Raw genomic sequence first — 24,835 nt, forward strand, 5'->3', positions numbered from 1 at the left:
CTGCCAACTCTGGCCCAGGCTGCCTCTGGTTTAGCCCTCATCAGGGAGGTAATAGAGTGAACAAGAGAATGAACTCTGGGCCCGGTCTGCCAGGACTGTCTTTCAGCTCTGCCATTTTCCAGTTGTGCGACCTTGGGGGGACCCAGAAAATGAGATGCTTAACTCTCTCTACTCATTTCCTCATCTGTACACTGGAGATAGTAGTAGTACCTACCTCATAAGGTGGTTGTGAAGATTGAGTTGCAGGTAAAGTGCTTAGAACATCCTGGTCCACAGTAAGTACTATGTTAATGTTAGCTATAATTATTTATCTAATCACACTAGACTGAATGTAAACTCCATGAGAAGAGGGACTTTCTTTTGTTCATTGCTATATCCACAGCATCTATTTTTTATTTTTATTTTTGTCTTTTCTAGGGCCGCACCCACGGCATATGGAGGTTCCCAGGCTAGGGGCCTAATCGGAGCTGTAGCCACCAGCCTAAGCCAGAACCACAGCAACGTGGGGTCTGAGCCGTGTCTGCAAGCTACACCACAGCTCATGGCAACGTGGGATCCTTAACCCACTGAGCAAGGCCAGGATTGAACCCACAACATCATGGTTCCTTGTCGGTTTTGTTAACCACTGTGCCACCATGGGAACTCCATGGGAGCATCTTAATTTAGGAGAAATTCTCAAGCACTTTGATTTTTAAAAATCCTAATCTGTTCCCACCTGCTGCGTGACCCTGGGTAACTCATACCTTTCGGAGACTGTTTTATGATGTGTAAACTAGGTGGTGGTGAGGATCCAAGGAAATCACACATTGGTGAAACCTGGTTGAAAGAAGGCTTCTGTGAAACAGTCCTGCTTTAGAACAGCTTTTGTAAATGGCCATTCTTCCTCGCCCATGAAAAAAAACAAGCCCATCTCTCCAAGCCCCCACGTGTGAATAAATCTCAGCAAGCCTGGACCCCTAGCACCTCTTTCGGTGGAGGCTGAATCTCTCCAGGGAGACTCTCTCTCCCGGCCTTTTACTCCAAGGGCAGTCCAGTGTCAGTCAATCCTGGGAGCATGGTACCCACTCTCCTTAGAGGAGGCACAAGCCCAAATCAGCCAGAAGCTGGTCCTGCTTCTGGAGAAATTCTGTGTATTAAGACATCACTCTGGGTTCTGATGATGGGGAAACCTTACCTGGGGTTGGGGCGCTGGGATCCCCAGGGGATCTCAGTGTCGGCTTCCGTAAGGGGGATTGTCCTAGGGCCTCCTAATGAGGGCAGTAGGGCCCAGGCTCCTTTCCAGCCTCCGCCTGGGTCAGGGCCAGGTCATTTAGTGTGTCTGTGTGTGGGGGGAGGGGTTGGGAGGAGACGGGAACAGGGCAAACAGGGCGGCTGGAGGGAAAAGGAGCAATTCAAAACGAGCTGAGTCGAGGAGATTGGTGGCCCTGGAGAGGTCAGCGCGGAGGAAACCAGGTCTGAGAGGGAGAAGTCAAGCGGACCTCTCCCGGGCGGAGCAGAAGACCGACCCCGGGCTGGCGGTGGAGGCGGGGCCAGCACTCCCCTAGCAGAGGGGGCGGGGGGTCTGCGCTGGGAATGCCGCGCCGCGGGGGCTGGGGCGTGGCTTTACTGGCTCCGCCCCCGCGCAGGTAGCCAATGGGCGCGGCGGCGCCGGGTGACGGAGGGAGCCGAAGTGCGAGTGCCGCGGCGGCGGCTGTGGTGGACGGCCCAGCCTGAGTGCCGGGGTCTCTGCTGGGGCGAGGGGGCACGAGGGCTCAGAGCCGGGGACCCTGGTACCCGAGAGGCGGCGCAGCCGGCGCCGCCGGTGGAGCTCCGGCGGCCTGGCGGCGGCGCGATGCCTCTCGCTCAGCTCAAGGAGCCCTGGCCGCTCATGGAGCTGGTGCCGCTGGACCCGGAGGTGAGTGAGCTGGGCGGGAGAAGGGCGCTGGCGGCCGGCGAGCCCGGGTCCCTACAGGGGCGGGGCGGCCCGCGGCGCCGCCGGAGCCTGGCGGGCGCCTGCGAGGACGCGAGTGCCCTCCGATCTCTTGGCCCCTCTCCGGCTCCACCCCCTTATGTCCTGGGTGTGTGTGAGCGAGGGACAGTTCCGCCAAGTGCCGAGAAATCCCTTAGCGTGGAGAGGGGATCCCGCGGTGCGCTGAGATCTGGCCTCCCCTTACCTCTCCCTACACCTAGGACCTGTACCGGGAGGTGTGGGAGTTTCCTTCATTAGCCCAGGCGGCCAGCTCCGGGCTGCCAGATGTCTCGGATTCTACAAGAGACAAGGGTCGTAGGACCCCCCACTTCTCCTTGACATCGCGCATCGCCCTACCGGAAGATCTCCCAGCTTTTCCGCTGCTGACCCTAGAAGGATTGCCCCTTTGACCCTGGCAGTTGTGGAATTTGGGGTGACACGGCCCGTCTGGGGCAGAAACTCTTGGTTTTCTTTGCCCCAGGCTAGGGTCAGAGAACACCTGTGTCCCCTGCCCCGGGCTGTAGAGAAGAGAATGGGGAAAAGCCCTTAGTCCTTGTGACGACTATTCCTGGAGAGGGGGAGGACCTTGGTGGCTGCCGCTGCTTCTTGTCCCCCCCCCCCCAATAAGAAGGGTTGGGCCCCTGAGGAGTTTGGCCTCTGCCTGCCTAGCCTCTTCCAGAAGCAACTCCTTCCTGCCCTCTGAGGATTCTGAGATGATAGGCTCCAAACTTGCAAAAGGCCAGCTCTTCCTGTGCTCTTTGACCTCCAGGGTCAAGGTCAAGCCCCTGAACCAGCAGGTGGAGAAAACTTTCTCCTCAGCCTCATTCTGGGAAGTAGGTAGGTGATACTGCCTTTCCAGAGGAGATATGGGGATATGCGGAGGGGAGGGGGTATGGGGACCTCAGTGAGCCTGGGAGCCAAGGTGCTTTTCCCCTGGCTTCAGCTCATAGCCCCTGCTGAGTACACCTCCTTGGTACTTACCTGAGGCAACCACCAAGTGCCTTGCCTCTCAGGGCCACAGATTGAGATCAGAGTGAGGACCCCTGGTGTGCTGCCCCTTTAAAGGGATGGTCACTGCTGACACTGGCTATTGGAGGGTGGGCGCGGCAGGATTAGGTAACCAACCTGAAGGCCCAATTTGGAGTAAATTGCTCTGGGATCCCTGCCATAGGGTTTTTACAGGCCCTGCTCAGCTCAGAGGTTCTCTCGCTGACTCACCCTCTGAGGTGAGGAACACTGCCCTCTGCAGCCCCTATCCACACTGCACCAACCCCCGCCCCCCGACTGGGGCACAAGGGGCTGGGGGGGTTGCTCTGAGGTGGATTCCTTTGCCCTGGCACGCTCCTGCGACCTAGATCTCTCAGAGGAAGGTAGACTGGGAGAGGCCGGGGGGGACCTCAGCTGAGAACATACCGTGTGTTACACTAGCAGGGGAGGCGGACACTCAGGAGCTCAATTCCCAGTCCAGGGCACTACTTCCTGCTTCCCTTTGGGGAATCCTGAGGCAGGGGCCAGGTTTAAACAGGAAACTCAACTCAGTTTTAGCACTACTGCACCCAAACTCTGAGAGGGAAAAACTGGCTTATTTCCTAGGGTTGGAGGGGCTGTGTTTTCTCCAGGAGCTTCTTGGCACTACCTTGGGAATGCTGTGCGACCCTCAGTCAGTCCTTAGCCTCTCTGGGCCACTATTGCTCCAGTGGCCAAGGCTGGGTTCTGGTCTCTACTTTCTGGCTCTGAGAGGGTGCAGAGCCCTGGGTTCTGCTGCCCATTCTCCTCCTCCCCACTCCATGGAGGTGCCAGGTGACAGGGTGTTATTGTTTGGGTAACAGGAGCCATGGGGCAGCCAGGGCGCGGAGTGGGCTGTTCTCACTGGAGAACAGGGCCTCGCTGTTCTTAGCCCAGGTGACATGTAAGTGATATAGCAGCCTGACCTGCAGGTACAGGCGTTGCCGCTGGCTCCTGGCTGGGAAGGAGGCAGGCCAGGGGCTGGCGGGGGCATTTGGCAGAGGCCTGGGACACGGACCGCCCTGCCTTCCCCATGACGCTGCTGAAAATGGGCTGCTGGTGAGGCAGGGCCTTGTCCAGGGTGTGGCCCAGGTGGAGTAAACCCCCTGGAAGTGTGGGTGAGGATTCTGCCTGGTCCTTCGCTGGCCCTGCTGAAAGCCATAACCTTGGCCCCAGGCCCAGCCTCACTGTGTACAGAGCTGCACTATGTGCTACCCACCCCACTTCACCTATGTTACCTTATTCAAATAAAATCATTCTCCGAACAACTTTTCAAGGAAGGGATTATTACCCCCATTTTCACATGGAACAACCGAACTCAGAGAGGTGAACTGGGCTATGAATTAATGTCAGAGTCAGAATTGGAACCCAGGTCCCTCGCTGTCTTCTACCAAGTGGTGGGAGACTTTAAGGACAGGGGAGAACTGGGATCAAGCTGGCCCAGGTGGAAGGTACTCCAAGAGAGGCTCCGGATGTTGGCAGACTCTTCCTTCCAGGCTTTGCCGAGGGCTGGGGATGCCAGCCGGCCCTGGCATCCGGCCCCCAGCTTCCAGCAGCGTGCAGGGCTGCCAGTGCTGGGCTCTGAACCCAACTCCTGGGGCTGCTTCCTGCCTGTAGGGCACGTGCTGGCTTTGTCCATCTGCTGCCCAGCTTCTCTGGACGCTGCCCTGGCCCCTCTTCCCAAGACAGAGCTGCTGAGTTGGAAGGAAGGATGCTTGTTGGAACCCATCTCTCACCTCTGCAGAGGGGGCGCAGTGGTCTGGGGGCCCTCGGCCTCTGGCCCCATGAGCAGTAGAGGAAGAGGGAGGAGAGCAGGTCTCCATCCTCTGAGGCCAAAGGACCTTTCCTGTACCAGACTTTTTAGACAAGGTCCTTCATTCAGTATTCTGAAAGGTCAGTATCATTGTTCCCTTTCATTCATTCATTTGACAAATACCATTGAGCACTTGTCGTGTGAGTAGTACAGTCCAAGCAACAGTACAGCAGTGAACAAGACAGCCCTGCCTTCAAGGTACAGATGAGGAAACCAAGGCTCAGAGAAGTAATGCGACAGATGCAAGATCAGAGCTAGATTTATGTCTTTGTCGCTGTGGACCTGCATTCTTTCCACCATCTGTGCGGCGGTCAGGCCAGAAGGGGTAATGAACCCTGTCTTCCCAGGCCCCTGGCTCTAAGAGGGAAGCTCAGCTGTGGTCCTCTTTGCACTCCTGGTCCTTTCTCCAGGGCTGCCCATTCCTCTCTAGAGACCTTGTGCATCGGCTCTTACGGATGTGGGGTTCCGAGAGGATGGCACCCAGGCCAGAGACCCTGGGACTAGAGGCGGCCAGACAAGGCCTGTGGAGTCCCCCAAATCCTCCAGGATACCGCTCTGCAAGCGCACACCTCTGGGCACAGCCACCACCTCCTTCCCTCCCTTATCTGGGATTTAGGCTTGCAGCCATGTGACTCTGGGCCAAGGCCCCATGCTTGTCACTTACTAACTCAGAGGCCTCAATTCTCTGAACCTTGTCTGAAAAATGGGAGTAAGAGAACCTGATCTGGCCTCCTTGTTCTCTTTGCTGGGTTGAGCTTTTTTTTTTTTTTTTTAGGGCTACACCCATAGCATCGGAAGTTCCCAGGCTAAGGGTCGGATCTGGAGCTGCAGCCTACACCACAGCCATAGCAACTTGGGATCTGAGCTGCGCCTTCGAACACCACAGCTCACAGCAACGCTGTATCTTTGACCCACTGAGCGAGGCCAGGGATCCAACCCATATCCTCATGGATACTAGTTGGATTCACTTCCGCTGTGCCACAACAGGAACTCCATGGCTGAGCTTTCATTTGACAGATGATGTGCTAGACCCTGAGCTGGGTGCCAGGGAGATGATGCCGCTGAACAAGCCAGGGTTCCGCGTTGAGTTAATCTGCGGTTTGCTTGGTGCCGTGAGATCCAGAGGAGGGAGGAAAGGACCTGAGGCCATGTGGACAGAGGAGATGATTTTTGAGTTGAGTCCTGAAAGAAGACAGGAGTGACCAGGCAGGAATGGTTTTCTTTGTGGAAACGGCCACCATGCAAATTCTCAGGGATATGAAACAGGCTGGTCTGTTCCCAGTCTCAGGTTGTTCAGTTTAGCTCCAGAATAGGGCCTGATAATAATGCAATTGTTTGTGGACCAGTTACGTGCCAGGTGTATATATTTTATAGACATTATTTTATTTTTGTTTTTTTTAGGGCTGCACCTGCAGCATATGGAAGTTCCCAGGCTAAGGGTCGAATTGGAGCTGCAGCTGCCAGCCTACACCGGAGCCACAGCAACACCAGATCCAAGATAAATCTGTGACCTACAGCACAGCTCGTGGCAATGCCAGATCCTTAACCCACTGAGTGAGGCCAGGGATCGAACCTGCATCCTCATGGATATTAGTCTGGTTCATTGCCACTGAGCCACAAAGGGAATTCCTAGACACTATTTTGTTTGCTTCTTACAGCCACCCAGTGAGGTACTTTACTTTTATCCCCATTTCACAGATGAGGAAACTGAAATGCTGAGAAATGAAGTAACATCAGGGTCATGCAGGTGTCAGGAGTCATAATTTGAACCCGCAAGTTCAGATTCCAGGATGTACTTTTTTTTTTTTTTTTGTCTTTTCTAGGGCCACACCCATGGCATATGGAGGTTCCCAGGCTAGGGGTCTAATTGGACCTGTAGCCTTGGCCTATGCGAGAGCCACAGCATCTGCAGCCTACACCACAGCTCACGGCAATGCCAGACCCACTGAGCAAGGCCAGGGATCGAACCAGCAACCTCATGGTTCCTAGTCAGATTCGTTAACCACTGAGCCATGCCGGGAACTCCGAGGATGTACCTTTTTATTTTTTTGGCCGTGACGTGCAGCAGCTTGATATGTGGGATCTCAGTTCCAGACTAGGGATTGAACCCAGGCCAGAGCGGTGAAAGCCATGAATCCTAACCACTAGACCATCAGGGAACTCCCCAGTACCCACCTTCTTAATCACCTGTATTGGACAATTGGAGATGACAGCTTTGAACACCATGGAGCTAGGACTTTATCCTGTAGGCAGTGGGAAACCATGGGAGGGTTTGGGGCCTGGTACATAGAAGGTTCTCAACAAAGAGTGCGTGATTGACCAAGGGAGTCAGTCACTCAGCTGTAACAATTACAGTTGAGTCTTAGGAAGGGTGAGGATTTGGAATAGGGGAGGTTGGTACGTAGGCTCTTGTTACCATCTTCGGGAATTATGGCAAAAGTCGAGAATGCTGGGTGAAGTGGAACTCCATCTACAAATTCATCACACCTCCCCCTGCCCCCTGCCACCCCCCCTTATCTACCCGGTTCTCCCCAGGCCTCTGAGAGATGACTTTTATGTGTATGTGAGTGCGTGGTGGGGCCTGCAGAACACTGGCCCCTGGGGAGGATTAGGGACATTAAGGGGCTCAGGGGGCAGGATGTCTTGGGAGTGGTGGGGGGGGGTGGCGCTCCAGGCACAGGGAGATTATGTAACGGGCAGAGCACAGCTGTGCCTGCTGCTGCCGAGCAAAGCCGCAGCTGCCCTGTGGGCCCAGCCCCTGGCTCCAGAGTCCTGGGTCCTCCCAGCCTCTCGACCCTCTTGCCGTGCAGGAAGGATGGGGGCTGCCCCTTTTAGCTTCCCAAAGCCCAGATGGGGTAGGTTACTCAGCTCCTGACACACAGGAAAGGTGTGGGCTGGATAATACCCACTCAAGGGTAACGTGTGGGGGCTGGGGAAGCAGACTGCCTGGAGGGATCTCTCCGCAGGTAGTTCCCCTGGCCAGGCAGTGGGCGCTCTTCCTCAGTCCTCTTTTGAACACCTCCTGGTGTACAAGACCAGATTTTTTTTTTTTTTCCTTTTTAGGGCTGCACCCCCAATGTATGGAGGTTCCCAGGCTAGCAGTTGAATCAGAGCTGTAGCTGCTGGCCCACGCTGCAGCCACAGCAACACCAGATCTGAGCCGCATCTGCACCGTGCACTGCAGCTCATGGCAACGCCGGATCCTTAACCCACTGATCAGGGCCAGGGCTTGAACCTATGTCCTCATGGATACTAGTCAGGTTTATTACCATTGAGCCACAACGGGACCTCCCCAAGATTTTGAATCCTCATTTACTAGTGGTGTGAACTTCACCACCATCACTAGGCCCCTCTGTGCCTCAGTTTCTTCCTCTGCCAGATGAGGCCAGGGCCTTCCTCCCAGCTCATGAGGATGGAATGGTGCCCCAGGTGTGAGGCACTGAGCCCAGCGCTGGGCACGTGGCAGGGGCTTGGAAGAGAGCAGCTGTTAGCACCAAACCCTAATCTCTGCCCTCCCAGGACCCCCCGTTTGTCAGGAGGGGCAGGCCCGCGTGTTGCGTGTCCACGTGTTATGATAAGTGGTGAAATGAAGGATCGAAGGGCCCGAGTGGAGCAGGTTCTGCGAGGATGGGGCGGGGTCCCAGAGCCGCAAGGCCAGAGCAGCCACCATCTCTGGGCTGGATACTTTCCCAGACTTTGTCTCCTTCGGTCCTCACTGCAACACTGGGAGGGGGTTGTAAAGACCACCATGTTACAGATTGGGAACCTGAGGCCTCTCGAGGGAGTCAGTTGGTACAGTCACACCATGTGTCTGTGGCAGAGCTGGGAGTCCTTTCCTTCTCACTGGGAGCAGGTGACATTTGAGCTGAGCCTTCAGAGACGAGGTGTTTTCTAGGCAGAGAGCCTGCGTGGGGGATGCTGGGAGTCCTCTGCCTGACTTGTCGGGGTGCTGGTACAGGAGGCTTGATGCCTGCACCCTCACTGTGAGAGTGGAGGTCGGCGGAACTCACCCCAAACTCCAGCCCCCGCCCCCTGGCCCCCAACTATTGGGAACAGCCAAGGGCAGGGGTGCCATAGAGGGTTTGCCTGTGATTTGGGTCGCTCTAGTAGGTTCTGGCAGTGTTTCCCAATCTCCCTTCTCTTTTCCAGAATGGACACGCCCCAGGAGAAGAAGCTGGCCTTCAGCCGTCCAAGGTAAGGGCCAGGGCTGGCACTGGAGCAAGGGATGGTCTGGGGTGGGGGACCTTTCTCTTGGCTCTGGGGGAGGAGGGAGGCCTGTCCTCATCCCCCCTGGGCATGAGGCCCTGTGCCCAGCTCAGCCTTCCTTCTCTGGTCCCACCTAATCCTCGAGGCAGCCCTGTGCATTGAGATTATTTGCTCCAGCCTTCCTGTTTCTCGGGTGAGGGGTCTGTGACCCAGACAGGGTTTGCCTCCAGGCTGGAACTCAGGCTACCCATATTCCAGGCCAGGACACTTCCAGAGTTTATTATATCTTCATGGTGGTTTGGCGGACTGTATTGAGAGGGCGGAGGGGTGATGGGAGAGGTTTGGGTCCTCTGAGCCTGACGAGGGCCTGGAATCATCTGTGCACCCGGCGCTGGAGGGAACCTGGCGGCCTCAGGTCGAACCAGAGCCCAGCGCCTGGCACGTGGCACACAGGCCGTTTCTCAGGGTTCCCACCGCCCAACTCTTCAGCTCTGCTCTCTCTGCTTCCCCTGGGCTCCTCCCTTCAGCCCCTTAGCTCCTGCTGCTGGTTTTGTGTGCTGACAGAAGTGCCAGGGCTGGGTGATGGTTGTGTGACCTGAGGTGGGTCCCTTGTTTCCTCCGGGCCTGGGCCTTCTCATCATATTGGGCAAGACCGCACCCAGTTCTCGAGGAGCTGTGAGGTCGCAGAGCTGCTGGCTGTGGAGGGGCTTGGGAAGCAGCCCAGCAGGACGGAACGTGGGTTCTGGTGATGGAGTCGACCTGAGTTCGAGTCCTGGCTCTGCCCTCACCGCTTGACCAGAAGCTCTTCTTCCTTCTGCGTCTAGTTTCCTGAGCTATAAATTGGGAATGATGGCACCTACCTCATAGGAGTGACGTGAAGGACAAATGAGGTGGCAGCTGCCTGGCACACAATGACTTCAGCACCAGCAGCATGAATGCCCAGCTGTGTTGCTCAGCTCCACTGCCTGTTAGTGGCCACACCCTCCTGGCCTGGGTCTGCCTGTGCACCAAACCATAAGCTTGACCTTTGAGACAGACCCAGGGCTGGTCCTGATGTTTGCCTTGACTCAGCCTCCTAAGATAAGGGAGCTGAGCTCCTGGGGCAGGGCAAGGTGAGACAAGTAGGCTCCCACCCCCCTCTTTTTTTTTGGTGCTGTGGCAACCTTGGGCCACCAAAGGCCAGGCCACTGGTATGGACCCCAGGCCATATGGTGCAGCCCTATCTCCATGTCCGGAGAGTCTCCTCCCACCAAGTAACTGCCCCTGGTTGCCTAGGAAGAGAATGAAGGTGGGGCAGGTCTCCAGTGAAGACCCAGGATGTTCAGATCTTGGGGCTGCGGTTCTGGGGGTTGCAGAGGCGCTTGCACCTTTGAGTGCAGCTTCTCACCTCAACTGGAGGGGCTGGTCGGGAGAGGGCAGGAACTTGCTTGGGCTGGCAACCCACATTTACCCTCAAGCCTGTGACTCCTTCCTGCTCTAGAGCAGAAGATGCTGCAGTGGGAAGGGAGACGGGGCTGGACATGGATGGGGCAGGAAGAGTCTCGACTGCCACGTTAGGGAAGAGATGGCACCATCCCAGGAGCTTTGCCCGTTTGGTTCTCCTAGCACCCCCAGAGGCAGAGATCTTTACTCTCCCCATTTTGCAGATGAGAGAATTGAGGCCCAGGGTCACGTGGCTGGTGGGTGATGGAATCAGTTCTTGCTTGACCACAGAGGCCACACTCCTCCCAGCCCAGGAGGCACAAATACTGAAGAGGAGGAGCAATGGGTCTCTACGATTCTGAGTTCCATCATTCCTCAGCACCTGCTCATTCACCTTCTCTGTTGCTCAGAATTTCATAGTATCCCAGGGCCCACTTCTGGGCTCAGCACACTGAGGGGCGCTCAGCCTATGGGGATACTATGGACTTCATCATAGGACCTCGTCACTTTGGGCCCTGGAATGAGCTGGCAGTGGGTGGGCTCATCTTTTGCTTTGTCGCATTTTCAGTGCATCCTGCGGTGGCACTGAGGACCCCCAAATGAACACCTTCAGGGAGTTGCCACTGTTGGGGGAAAGGGTGGCGACAGGGGGAAAACAGGCTGTGGGCACGTAGAACCTGTGTTCTGGGCCAGGCCTCGTACAAGACAGGGAGACCACCTCCCCACATGTCTCTCGTGGGCACGATGAGATGAGCGGGGAACCCAGTGGCACCTGAATTCAGGGCTGAGCCTGGACCAACTGGACGGTCACTGCTGTGCATGGCGGAAGAGGAAGAGTTGGGGTGGGCTGCGGGGTACCAGCCACCTTCCCTGCAGAGCTGGTGCTTGGCTGGGCCTTGAAAGACAGGGTTTGGGCAGCTGGAGGGAGAAGTGGACCTTCTAGGGGGAGCAGAGGCCTGACTTGGGTGGGGGGACTTGGGAGGCGGGCGCTCTGAGTGCAGAATCCTGCTCCTTCCTTGTTTGCCATCTAACCTGGGGCGAGCGATTTGCCCCTTGGAGGCTCAGCTGTTCTTTCTGTTAACGCAGAATAGAGTCCACCCCTCAGGGCCACACAGAGGAGGGAATGTGATACGTATAAATTGAAGAATCCAACAATTTATATGTATCGGAGGCAGAATATTGGCACTTTAATGCCCGTGTATTATCCATTTCAGGCTGAAGGGGGGCTTGGGGTCTTTAGCAGCTGTGGTGAGGACCTCAGTCTAGGGAGAGAGCTCCCCGTGCGCACCTGGTGCCCTCGGGCAGGCTGGGATCCCATTCACCCTCCCTCCCTTCCTGGGGGTGGACTGGGCACCCCAGGCCCCCTCCCCCGGCTGTCTCCGGAGCTGGACCCCTTTGAAGCGCCTGCAGGTCTATTTTGAGAGCTGAGCGTCTCCCCCCCTCCCCTCCTCTCTTCCTGTTTATGAAACCCTGATCCCTCCTGGATCCCTCCTGCTCCCCTGGCTGGAACTCAGGCAGGATGTGACTGTGGACTTTGGGGAGCCTTGGGAGCCTCAGGTGTTGGGGGGAACTTCCCTTGGCCTGGCCAGGGCAGGCCAGCCCGCCCCACAGCACCTGAGACCTAGTGGGTTCTGTCCCTCCTCTGCCTAGAGGAGACCCTGCAGCGGTAAGAATGTCCTTGTAATCCAGGGAGTTCCTTTGTCTTTGGGGCCCATTTTGTTTCTAGAAACACCTTTTGAGGGTGGAACATCTACTTTTGACCTCTCTTGTACAGAAGAGGGAACTGAGGCTCAGACAGGGAGAGGGATTTGCCTGGGAACACTCGGCTAGTGAGTAGAAGATTCTTAACTTCCTACTGTGCTCCCCTGGCCTCAAGCCTTTTTTTTTTTTTTTTTTTTTGGTCTTTTTAGGGCTGCACTTGCGGCATATGGAGGTTCCCAGGCTAGGGGTCAAATTGGAGCTGTAACCACTGGCCTACACCACAGCCACAGCAACACCGAATCCAAGCTGCATCTACAACCTACACCACAGCTCACAGCAATGCCGGATCCTTAACCCACTGAGCGAAGCCAGGGATCGAACCCGCGTCCTCATGGACCCTTGTCAGGTTCGTTAACCACTAAGCCACCATGGGAACTCTGATCAAGCCTCTTTTTACTTTCTTTCTTTCTTTTTAGGGCTGCACCTGCAGCATATGGAAGGTCCCAGGCTAGGGGATGAATTGGAGCAGGAGCTGCCGGCCTACACCACAGCCACAGCAACAAGGGATCCAAGCTGCATCTGCAACCTACACCATAGCTCACCATAGCACTGGATCCTTAACCCTCTGAACGAGGCCAGGGATAGAACCCTCATCCTTATGGAAACCAGTCGGGTTCGTAACCCTCTGAGCCACAACGGGGACTTCCCTCAAGCCTCTTTTCCATGCTGGTCTCTCTCTCTCCGTGGAGTGTATTTCCTCCTCTCTGCTTGGCCCACTCCTGTTCACCTTCAGGGCCCAGCCGGACGACCCTGCCTTCTTGGGCCTCCCGTTGGGCGGATAGGTACAGTCTCTGCACACCTCCAGCACCTCGACTGTAGCTCTGTCACAGGACAGTTGGGTTTTGTCATTGTGTATTTATTTTGGAGAGTCCAATCTGCCTTAACATGTGTGCCTCCTAGTGTTTGGCTCCCCTGGGGACAGAGCAAGGGACCAATAGCTGTGAGTGATGCCCAGCAGGGAGCCAGGCTGGCAGGCCTTGTTGGGGGTGGGGGGGAGCGGTGTGGATAGGGAAATGCTTAGTGTAGGCTTTGGAAGCAAACAGATTGATCTTGCTCTGAGCTCTCTGCCTTTCTAGCCATGTGGCCTTGAGCAAATCACTTTCTCTCTGAATTTAGTTTCCCCATCTCTGAAATGGGATGAGAGTATTTCCCTTGGAGCTAGTACACAGGGCCTGGCAGAATCCACACCAGCAAAAGGAAGGAATGGCTTCATGCAATGAATGCTCAGTTAACAGGCACACTTCTCATTATCACTCCATGCTAATCGCTCCTCCATCAAAGATGCCTGGGAACTAAGGACCCCTCACCCACCCAGAAGCATGATGGGTGATGCATCTGGGGACACCTGTCCCACGGGAGGGGGCATCTCGGGGAGGGGCTGTTGGTGTCCGTTAGGGCCAGAGATTAGCAGGTGGGCTTGGGCTGCAGCTGCTGGAGGGAGGCCCGGGGTGGGGACCCTAGGGGCCAGGGATCAGGCTGAGGGGCTCTGGGCTTCTGTCCAGCTGCCTTGTGGGCGGAAGTAAATAAGAGGAAGTGTCTGTAGGGGGAGTGGGGCAGGGACCAAGGGGGTGCGGCCTGGTGCTGTCCTCCCTACTCCTGCCACCAGAGGCCTCACAGGCCCTGCACATACCCTTTGGCAAAGGCAGGTCCAAGGGGGCTTCCTTCCTGTTGCCCCTTGCTGTTCCCTGCTAGCCCTGGAGAGTCTTCCTTTGCTTCTAAGGGGGGCAGGGGGGCTGCTGGGAATTTTAGGGGTGCCAGCACCACCCCAGCCTCCAGACAAAGCTGGAGTATGAGAGGCCTCGGTCTCAGGAAGCCTCTTTCACAACACCCAGCAGGCCATCGTCAGACAGTTAGTGGAGGCCCTGTGAGGCTGGAAGGGGAAGTTCGCTGTGCGTGGGGGTGTGTTTCCACATAGGGGACGTCTGTGGAAATGGTTTCCGATCATCGGACTGTGGGTATCTGTGTGTGTGTCAGTTCCTGTGGTACTGGTGTGACTGATGTGGGGAGGCCATGTGGCAAAGGCCTGGGCCTGGTCACCCCCTGCCCCACGGCTACCTGCTCTTCCTCCTCAGGCCTCTGTGACGTCTGTGCGGGGGCCTCTGCCCCCTCGCCTGTCCCGGGGCCCTGGGCTGGCAGGCTGCTTTGGGCAGGGCTGGGTGTGGTGGGGCCTGCCCGGCAGGCTGCCGTTGGGGTGGGCCCAGCCGTGGGAGGGTCACTACAGGAGGAGGAGTGCCCGTGCTCTGAGCAGGGACAGTCAGAGATGGTGGCCTTGTTGACTTCTGCCCCCCATCTCTCCAGAGGATGTTTGTGGGGGTGGGGCGCCACTCGGTCACCACCCCGTTGCCTTGGGACATCAGAATATGTTCCAGTCCCCCTGCCTTAGGATCAGGGGAGACGAGGGATGGGGTGTCTCTCTGGGCCCCCACCCCTGGGAGTCACGGTCTTGGGGTCCGCAGTGTCCCCTCCACAGCAGGGCAGCTTAACCCATCTTCTGTCCCTCCTCCCCGCAGAGGGGGAAGTGAGAGGGAAGGGGTCAGGGACCCTGCCTTCTGGGCCAGGAAAGCTGAAAAAGCAGAAGTGAGGGGAGTAGCTGGGCCCTCTGCCACCGGCCTGGGCCCCACCATGCAGACCCCGGCAGATTTCCCCTGGGGTGAGAGAGACTCACTCCCCTATCCCAGAAAGGTGAGCGGAGGGTTGGCCTGCCTCCAGTCGTGTCTGTCACCATGACTCTGGGCAGGGAATGGGCTTGGGGGTGGCTCTGTCCCCTGGGGGTTCCGGGTGACTGCCTCTGTCCCCAGGGAGTGTTCTCAGTCAGAGGCAGACAGACAGGTGGAAGCTCAGCCCTCAGGGCGGGGTGGGCAGGGGTTGCTGTGCGGCTTTGCCCCCCACCCCCAGCCCCTCTCTGAGCCAAGCTTTCCGCCTGTCCCACCCACTGGGTTACACTCCGGGGCCTATTGAGCCTGCAGCTTTCTGTGCCTGCAGCTTTTGTGACCGGTCAGGTCCCCTGATGATGGGACTGTGTCTCCGAGGGTCAAGATCTCGAATGGGAAGTCCCCAGACTCCCTGGTTGAGGGAGGGGGCGGGCTAGGAAGGGCAGGTCGTGGCTCTGGCTGACTTACCTGCCCACCCTTTCCTGGCACTTGAGGCCTGTTGACCGCAGGCCAAGTGGTAACCAGGGGAAGAACTTGGGTTCGAGCCGTCTCTGCCACCCGTTCACTTTGGGCATGGGTGAGTCACTGCCTTGTGAGCCTCAGTTTCCTGTTCCTGAAATGGGGGATGACAACGCTGGGATATTTGGATGGAGTCAAAGCCATCAGATTGCACGCAGGAGATGTTCCCCCTCAGTCCAGCAACTTAGGCCTGGGCCCCCCTCAGACCCTGGCATGGGAAGGAAACCCCAAAGAAATGGAATTAAGCAGGGATGGGTCTGCCACAAGTACCAGACTGCTCTCCCAAGGGCTGGGGCCTGGCGGGTGATGTCCCCTCCTGCCCCAGACAGACCAGCAAGAACCCGGAGCTCCGCCCTTAAGGCCAGAGTCTGACTGGGAATCTGTGTGTCTTTCCTGCCTGTGTGTCTGCCCTGGTTATCTGTCCGTCCCTTGGGCCTTGCTGATGCCAGCTGCCTCTGTCTGCTGCTCACCTGCCTCTATTGGCTTCCTGGCTCTGTGTCCACTTCACGAGTGCCTGTCTTCACCTGTTGGGTACATGTCACGTGCTGGGTGCCTGTTGGGTCGTGTCCCCTTCTGTCTTGGCCTGTCGAGTCCATGTCCCCATCTGTCTCCACCTGTTGGATACAAGCCCCCATCTGCCTCTGCCTGTTGGATCCCCATCTGTCTCTGCCTGTTGGGTACACGTCCGCATCTATCTTTGCGTGTTAGGTCTGTGTCCCCGTCTGCCTTTGCGTGTTGGGTACAGGTCTGTCCACTTCTGCCTGTTGGGTGTGAGTCCCTTCCTGCCTCCGCTTATTGGGAACATGTCCCCATCTGTCTCTGCCCATTGAATGTGTGTTCTTCTGCCTCTGTCCTTTGGCTTCTCCCCATCCCTGTCTGATGGGCACGTGTACTCTCCCACCTGTCTGCCTTCAACTGCCTTCACTCGGTGGGTGCCTGCCCCTGCCAGTTGGGTACCTATCAACTCAGCAGCTGGGTTGGCATGGGGCTTTCCCTCTGCAGGCCCACAGGGAGGATGGCAGGGGGAGGGCCAGAGGGCAGCCCTCAGGCAATGGGGAGGTGGGGGGGGAGAGAGGAAGGGAACGTGGTAAGAGAGCTAGGAAACCACAGGCCCTGAGTGATTGGCGGCCCTGGGCTGGGCCCAGCCCCCGCCTTCACCCTGCACATCCGCCTTGGGCCTGACCACCTCCGCAGCAGCCCCGGACGCTGCCTGCTCCTGCCATGGTGCCTCGGCCCTGCCGGGCGGATGGAGCAGGATCCCAAGCCGCCCCGTCTGCGGCTCTGGGCCCTGCTCCCCTGGCTGCCCAGGAAGCAGCGGCCCAGGATCAGCCAGACCTCTCTGCCTGCCCCGGGCCCTGGCTCTGGCCCCAGGCGGGACTCGGTGAGTGTACCCAGCTGTCTGGGCTTGGCCTGGCTCTGGCCCTTGGAGCAGGTGCCCGGGTAGCTGGTTTGGGCTCAGCTGGCTCTGGGCTCTCCTTGCCTGGGTCTGACCCTTCTCGGTGATTGGACCCTGCCCAGACTTGCTTCCTGGGAAATGAAGGAAGCACTTCAGGGTTCCAGGGCACTATGGGCAGATTGGTGGGCGGCCAGAGGGGTCCTCGAACCACCAGGACCTGGCAAGAGGTTTCTGGTAGATTTGTCTCAAGGAAGTTTCAGAGGATGGGGCCTAGGGTCTCTGGCCTTAGCTCCTTCTCATCCCAGACTGGCACCTACTGGGTTGGTGGGAGGGTATTAGGTGCCTCTTGAGTTCTTCTGTATCTCAGCCCTGTCCTTCTAGCTGGAGGGAACCCATCTTCCATCCTGCCCAGGAACAAAAGCCCAGTTGTGCCTTCACAGTGTGAGAATAAATTGTACTTCCTATTGTGGCAAAATCAAAATTTTTGCAGCAGGGCGAGGGGAGCCCCACGGGGAGGACCTGGGGCAGGTGTGCGGGCCTCAGCCAGAGCCTGGGTTGGCTCAGCCTGGCTGTGCCTGGGCCTCCCTCTGGGCCTGACCAGGCTGGAGCCACAGGAGCAATAGGAGCAGGGCTTCGCCTGACCTGGCCTCTTGGTAGTTTGACCCTCGTTGGCTTTGAGGCCCGTTTGGTACTGATGACCTGGGAGGCCTGTCTGGTTGGGCCTGCAGGACGCTGTCTGCTGAGGTCTGGTGGGAGAAGACTTGGATGAGGGGACATGCCCCACGCTGCCCTGGATGGGGCCCGCCACACTCACCAGCTCTGTTCCTCCATCAGGATGAGGGCGTCCTCAAGGAGATCTCCATCACGCACCACGTCAAGGCAGGCTCCGAGAAGGCCGACCCGTCCCATTTTGAGCTCCTCAAGGTTCTGGGCCAGGGATCCTTTGGCAAAGTGAGTCCTGAGTGCACAGCTGGGAGGGTCGTGCTAGTCACGTCAGAGGTGGGGGTGGGAGGGTCCCCTCGGGGCTCAAAGGATCAGAGAGCAAGGGCGGATGGGTCTGAGGACAGGAAGAGAGAGGTCACCTTGCTACCCAGGGCGGACGCAAGGTCTACTTGGTGCCCAAGGAAGTTCAAGGTCAGCCTGGGACCTGGAGCAGGGGAGCTCACGGGTTCAGCCCCCTCCCCAGCTTCTCCCTGCTTTTCGCCCCCGCTGCCTCCTCAGGTCTTCCTGGTGCGGAAGATCACCCGGCCTGACAGTGGACACCTGTACGCCATGAAGGTACTAAAGAAGGCGACGCTGAAAGGTGAGTGGGGGGTACCTCCCCACGCAGAGCCCAGGGAGGCAGGGAAACGGCCCGGTTCTCAAGGACCTTAGGTCTGATGGAGGAGGTAGCTTATCACCTGGTCTGAAGGTAGAGAAACAGGCTGTTCTCAGCCACTCCTCATCTCCCACCTCACCTGATAGCAAAGACAGGGTCCACCCAGGAAAGGCTTCTGGGGATTAACCCCATCCCTTCCCCCTCCCCCTGAGCCAAGTGCCAATGACTGACCACAGCTGGGGAGGAGGCAGGGGGTGATTGCAGTGTATTTGTGGGGGGCCTTCGGATATCAGGCATCGGGTTGGTGGGGCAGAGGCGTCCGTCAGCAGAGTTGCTTCTCGATGCTAGGAGAGTCTGAGGGAGACCTCTCAGGGAGGAGAGGGTGAGAGAGGAGCAGAGGGGGCCAGGGAGGAGGGCAGCTGGGCGGGTAGGAGAGGCTGAGTCAAGGCAGGGCTGTGGAGATGGAAGGCGGAGAGGTTCAGAAGGGACCTGAGCCCAGGTCTCGAATTCCGGAACCTACAGAGGGCGTCAGGGTGGTTGGGAGTGGGCTTGGGGCTGGGCAGTGACTCTTTGACCAGCCTGGAAACCAGTATGGCCACTGACCAGGTAGACCGGGCCACGGCTAGGGTGAGGTGGGGAGAAGAGGAGTTGCTGGCCTTGGGGTCATGTGGCCACCAAGGGTTGTCTGTGGGGTGATGTAGCTGTGGTGCCCCAAGGCCAGCCTTGTGGAGATGGGAGCCCTTCCTCAGGAGGGACTCTGGGAGGAGAGAGGCCATGAAGGGCTCGCAGGCTGGGACCGGAGAGGCTGAGCAGACCCTGCAGGGCGATGCAGTCGATGCTGTGACCGGGAGTCGGGAGCATGGGTGGTGGCTTTACAGTGGGTGGGCTCACATAGGAGCAGCCATGTGAGCTGTGCCTTGAAGGGTGAGTTAAGTTACATGTTCTCTCCGTCCGAAAATATAGAGGGAGGCCCCCCCAGGAAGGACTATCTGTGTGAACAGAAGTGTACAGGTGGTTTGAAAGCGTGAGTGTGGTACTGAATCCCACTAGTATCCATGAGGCTGCGGGTTCCATCCCTGGCCTCGCTCGGTGGGTTGGGGATCTGGCGTTGTTGTGAGCCGTGGTATAGGTCACAGATGTGGCTCGGATCTGGCGTTGCTGTGGCTGTGGTGTAGGTTGACAGCTGTGGCTCCGATTCCAGCCCCTAGCCTGGGAACCTCCATATGCTGCGGGTGCGGCCCTAAAAAGCAAAAATAAATAAATAAACAAATAAGTTAGGTGTATGTGGGAAACATTGACTAGGGTAGTTAATCCAGCATGGTCCCAGCCATGTCTGATGAGGGAAACAAGAAAATTAAAAGAGTTCCCCATTGTGGCGCAGCGGAAATAAATCTGACTAGTAACCATGAGGTTGTGGGTTCGATCCCTGGCCTCGCTCAGTGCGTTAAGGCTCCGGCGTTGCCGTGAGCTGTGGTGTAGGTCACAGACTCAGCTTGGATCCTGCGTTGCTGTGGCTGTGGCCCAGGTCGGCAGCTGTAGCTCTGTTTCCACTCCTAGCCTGGGAACTTCCATATGCTGTGGGTTCGGCCTTAAAAAGAAAAAAAAAAAAAAAATTAAAACAGAAGGCTTACAAACATACAACAAAGTGGAGGGCTAAAGGTGCTCTGAAGGGGGAAGTGTAGCACTGTAGGGTCCAGAGGGCCCCACTTCAGCATGGCAGGTTAAGGAAGGCTTCCTGGAGGAGGAACAGCCTGAACTAAATCACAGAAGAACCTGCTGCTGATGAGAATTTCTTAGGGCCTTTCTTTCTTCTCTTTTTTCCTTTTTTCTTTTTTTGGCTGTACCCAGTATACAGAAGTTCCTAGGCCAGGAATCGATTTATCACCATAGCAGCGACCTGGGCTGCTTTAGTGGCAACACCAGATACTTAACCCACTGAGCCACAAGGAACTCCTGGGACTTTTATTCTTTTTTTTTTTCAGCTTTTTTTTTTTTTTTTATGCCTTTTCTAGGGCCGCTCCTGTGGCATATGGAGGTTCTCAGGCTAGGGGTCGAATCGGAGCTGTAGCCGCTGGCCTACACCAGAGCCACGGCAACGCGGGATCTTAGCCATGTCTGTGACCTACACCGAAGCTCACGGCAATGCTGGATCCTTAGCCCACTGAGCAAGGCCAGGGATCAAACCCACAGCCTCATGGTTCCTAGTCAGATTCGTTAACCACTGAGCCACAACGGGAACTCCGATTCTTTAAAGTTTTATTGAAGTATAGTTGATTTACAATGTTGTGATAATTTCTACTGTACGACAAAGTGATTCAGTTAAACATAAACACACACCCATTCTTTTTCAGATTCTTTTTCAGATTCTTTTCCTGTATAGATTATCACAGAACGTTAGGTAGAATTCCCTGTGCTTTACGGGAATTCTGTGACTTTCCCAGTTGGCTAGTCATTTCATATACCACAGTGTGCACCTGCCAATCCCAAACCCTCAGTCCAGGACGTTTATTCTTTAAAAAAACAAAACAAATCAAAAGTGTCTGTGGGATGCCTGCTCAGACCCACGGGTCTGAATTTCAGGCCCAGGGAATCTGCTTGCTCCAGGTTGGATTTGGGGATTTTTATGCCAGATGGAGAGGAGGCTGCTGAAGGCATCCCGGGGGTGGGGCAGGGGTGGCAGATGCAGGGGCAGAGACTGAGGGCCCACAAGGAACAGGTTGCTCACACTGGTTGCACTGAATAGTTTCCCTGGGGCCTGGTGAGAGACAGGGCTAGAGAGATGGGCAGGGCACCAAGGGCCCAGCCCTGGACACTGCCAAGAGATGTGAGGAACAAGTAGAAAAGAGAGCCCTTCTTAGCCAGGGCTGGGGGGTGGCTGTGTTGGGTGGCCAGGCCCTTGGTAACTGCCTTCGTCCTCTGGCCAGTGCGTGACCGTGTTCGGACTAAGATGGAGCGAGACATCCTTGCTGACGTAAACCACCCGTTTGTGGTGAAGCTGCACTACGGTGAGACTACAGACAGTACCTGAGCTCCCACTCCACCTGCCAGCCGTTGCCTTTGCTGCTGGGCTGTTGCCTTCCCCATAGGACCCCCCCCCCCCGTCTGACACCCAGGGAGCTGGGGCGGAGGGCGGGGCCCAGGGCCCAGCTGGCTCCACCACTGCCTTTCCCCTCTCCCCAGCCTTCCAGACCGAGGGCAAGCTCTACCTTATTCTGGACTTCCTGCGTGGCGGGGACCTCTTCACACGGCTCTCCAAAGAGGTGAGCTGACTCCCTGGGGCCCACTGCCAGAGGGACCCAGGATGGGGCTGGTGGCACAGTGAGGCCTCTCAACCTCTCCCCAGGCCTGCGCAGAAGACCCTGACCCACCCTGAGACAGAAGCCATTCACTGGCAAAGCCTCTGAGAGTTTCCCCTAAGTTGGGCTGAAGGGAATCAGGCTCTGGATCTGATGCCACCCTGATTCCGGGGAGCTGAGGGTGGCTCTCACCTCTTTATTTCCATTCCTTCAGGGCTTCCCTGGGTGGGGCTGGGAGGATGGCAAGAGGCCCAGGTCCACCCAGAAAGCTCGATACTTTAATATTATGTCCACTGTTAACCAAAAGGATCTTGAACTGATGTGAAATAATTTGAACCAGATATAAAAATGGGGCCATTGGGATTCCTACTGTGGTGCAACAGGATCGGTGGCGTCTCTCCAGCCCCAGAACACAGGTGGCGTTGCTGCAGCTGTGGTGTAGGTTGCACCTGTATGCTGTGCGGACAACCAACAAAAAGGAGTGGGGACCATTAATACAACTTAAACTTTAGAAGAAAATGAAACTTTTAAATGTTATTTTAATGTTTGAATAGGTAATACATGATTAACAAGAAAAATGTTGGAGTTCCCATCATGGCTCAGTGGCTGGCGAATCCAACTCGTGTCCTTGAGGGCACAGGTTTGATCCCTGGCCTCGCTCAGGGGGTTAAGGATCCGGCATTGCCGTGAGCTGTGGTGTAAGTCACAGACGAGGCTCGAATCCCATGTTGTGGCTGTGTTGTAGGTCAGCAGCTGCAGCTGATTCAACCCCTAGCCTGGGAACCTCCATATGCTACAAGTGCAGCCCTAAAAAGCGCCCCCCCCAAAAAAAAAGAAAGGATACTCATTGAGATGTCTTCTTCCCACCCCAGCCCCATACCCCCAACCCCCACCATAGGTAAACATTTTTATTCATTTCTTGCCTAAGCTTCCCACGTTTCTTTGGAAATACAAACCCATTCAGCCTGTGTTCTGAATCCTGACCCCCTACTTTCTTGCATACAATATATATTTCTTACATATATACTGTTTTGTACTTTGCTTTTTTCATGATAGTATGTCTTGGAGATGGATCCGTATCAGAACATGGAGGAACCCTTGTTCTGGTTTACGGCTGCATAGCACTCCGTTATGTGGGGGGAGTCATTTAGTCTGCTGCTTGACCCTTGGGCTGTTTCCAGGATTTTGCTATTTGCATTTCAATGCTCCCATGAGTGACTTGGATATTAGTCATTTCGTTCTGCAAACCCCTTCATAAAGAGAAGGGTGTGTGGCCCTGGAATCCCTAAGGAGGACCAGGAAGCTGCTGACTGCGCAGTGCCCCAGCTCCCGAGGAAGAGGCGATCCAGCTGAAGCTCCCTCCTGCCTTTTGCAGGTTATGTTCACGGAGGAGGATGTGAAGTTTTACCTGGCCGAGCTGGCTTTGGGCCTGGACCACCTGCACAGCCTAGGCATCATTTACAGAGACCTGAAGCCTGAGAAGTGAGTGAAGGCCCAGCCCCGCCCGGCCTCCCTAGGGTTCAGAGGCAGGCCCTGGGGTCTCTCCTAGGACAGAGCCAGCCTAACAGGGGTGGGTGTGACTCTCCCCAAGAAAGTGTCCCTGTCTTGGGCTGCCCCATGAATGGGTGGGTGGAGCAGAGTGGGCTGCCTGATCACTAGCGCTGCCATTACCAAGGACCAGTCTCCTCGGTAGCTGGGTGTTACCTACCATTTTGCTACCCTGGTGTGACATCTGAGATGCCCCCATTAAAGGATATTCCTTGATATAATCCTTTCTAGAATTTTCCTTAACATCTAAATATCCTTAAGTGGAACTTGGGAGCCAGAGGCAGGTGCTGAGGTAGAATGAGACTTGGCTTTTAGAGTGAGGCAAACCCAAATTCAAATCTTGCCTCCACCAGCCTGGCTCTATGACCAGGGGGAGCTATTTCACCCCCCTGAGCCTTAGTTTCCCCATTGTTAAAAAAATGGAGCCATGAGGGAGTTCCCGTCGTGGCGCAGTGGTTAACGAATCCGACTGGGAACCATGAAGTTGCAGGTTCGGTCCCTGCCCTTGCTCAGTGGGTTAAGGATCCGGCGTTGCCGTGAGCTGTGGTGTAGGTTCCAGACGCGGCTCGGATCTGGCGTTGCTGTGGCTCTGGCGTAGGCCCCGGGCTACAGCTCCGATAGACCCCTACCTAGCCTGGGAACCTCCATATGCCAAGGGAGCGGCCCAAAGAAATAGCAAAAAAAGACCAAAAAAAAAAAAAAATGGAGCTATGAAAGTACCTACCTCACACAGTTGTTTCAAGAATTAGCAAGAGGGAATTCCCATTATGGCTTAGCAGTAACAAACCCAACTAGTATCCATGAGGACTCGGGTTCGATCCCTGGCCTCACTCAGTGGGTTAAGAATCTAGCATTGCCATGAGCTGGTGTATAGGTCACAGATGCGGCTCGACTCCTGCATTGCTGTGGCTGTGGCATAGGCTGACAGCTACAGCTCTAATTCGACCCTAGCCTGGGAACTTTCCATATGCTGCGGGTGTGGCCCTAAAAAAAAAAAAAAAAAAGAAGAATTAACAAAAAGGTAGGCAACACACCTGCACAGCACCACCAACACCCGCTCCACCCACCCATTCATCAGATGGACCTGGGTGGACCACCTGCTCTGGGCTGGGCCCAACCTCCACAGCCCCCAAGGTGTCACCAGCACCCTCCAAGGGCCCATGGCTGAGGGGTCTTGACTCCCATCTCTCCATTGCAGCATCCTTCTGGATGAGGAGGGCCACATCAAGCTCACTGGTGAGTGGAGGGCGCTTGCCCCTCAGGCTTCAGGGGAGGGCAGGATGGGCTCTTGATGGGCCTGGGCTGAGTCCTAGGGGATCTGTTCTTCCTGAGAGGCGGTGCCAGGCACTTGGATGTGCTCAAAAGCCCGGGACCCAGACCTAGAAAGTCCTGGGTTTAGATCCCAGCTCCCCACTGTGTAACCTTGGGCAGGTCGCCTAACCTCTCTGGGCCTCAGCTTCCACCTGAGTGTCACGGAGGTGATGCTCTCAGGCCTCTGGGCAAGGGGGTGGGCGGCAGGGAGGGGCGGGAGGAAGGCAGGGGGTCCTGAGGATGTGTGCTCTTGCCCTCCTTGCCACAGACTTCGGCTTGAGCAAGGAGGCCATTGACCACGAGAAGAAGGCCTACTCCTTCTGCGGAACAGTGGAGTACATGGCCCCCGAGGTCGTCAACCGCCAGGGCCACACCCACAGTGCAGACTGGTGGTCCTATGGGGTGCTGATGGTGAGTGCCCAGGCCTTGGGCCTCATTTCCCCATCTAAATAGTCAGGGGTCATGATGGTCTCTAAGGCTCTTTTGTCCTCTCACAGCTGAGCTGGCCTCACCCCCACCCAGCTGCAGTTTCCTTCCTTAAAAGGATTCCAGGCTTGGCGTTCCCATCGTAGCTCAGTGGTAACAAACCTGACTAACATCCATGAAGATGCGGGTTCAATCCCTGGCCTCACTCAGTGGGT

At 56.5% G+C, this 24,835-nt stretch overlaps 1 protein-coding gene across 3 annotated transcripts in view; it reads left to right on the forward strand.

Annotated features, from left to right (window-relative positions):
• Nucleotides 1,708-24,835, forward strand: part of RPS6KA1 (ribosomal protein S6 kinase A1) — a 42,066-nt gene continuing 18,938 nt past the window's right edge. The window contains 9 exon segments of one of the 3 annotated variants that reach the window (NM_001243214.1): nucleotides 1,708-1,894; nucleotides 8,916-8,960; nucleotides 17,556-17,672; nucleotides 17,943-18,024; nucleotides 20,964-21,044; nucleotides 21,220-21,299; nucleotides 22,711-22,817; nucleotides 24,082-24,119; nucleotides 24,463-24,605. In NM_001243214.1, coding sequence (NP_001230143.1) covers nucleotides 1,832-1,894; nucleotides 8,916-8,960; nucleotides 17,556-17,672; nucleotides 17,943-18,024; nucleotides 20,964-21,044; nucleotides 21,220-21,299; nucleotides 22,711-22,817; nucleotides 24,082-24,119; nucleotides 24,463-24,605 — 756 coding nt within the window. In that variant the 5' untranslated portion in view covers nucleotides 1,708-1,831. 3 annotated transcript variants of the gene reach the window in all.

The sequence above is a fragment of the Sus scrofa genome, chromosome 6 (genome assembly GCF_000003025.6).
Source record: "Sus scrofa isolate TJ Tabasco breed Duroc chromosome 6, Sscrofa11.1, whole genome shotgun sequence".
NCBI lineage: Eukaryota > Metazoa > Chordata > Mammalia > Artiodactyla > Suidae > Sus > Sus scrofa.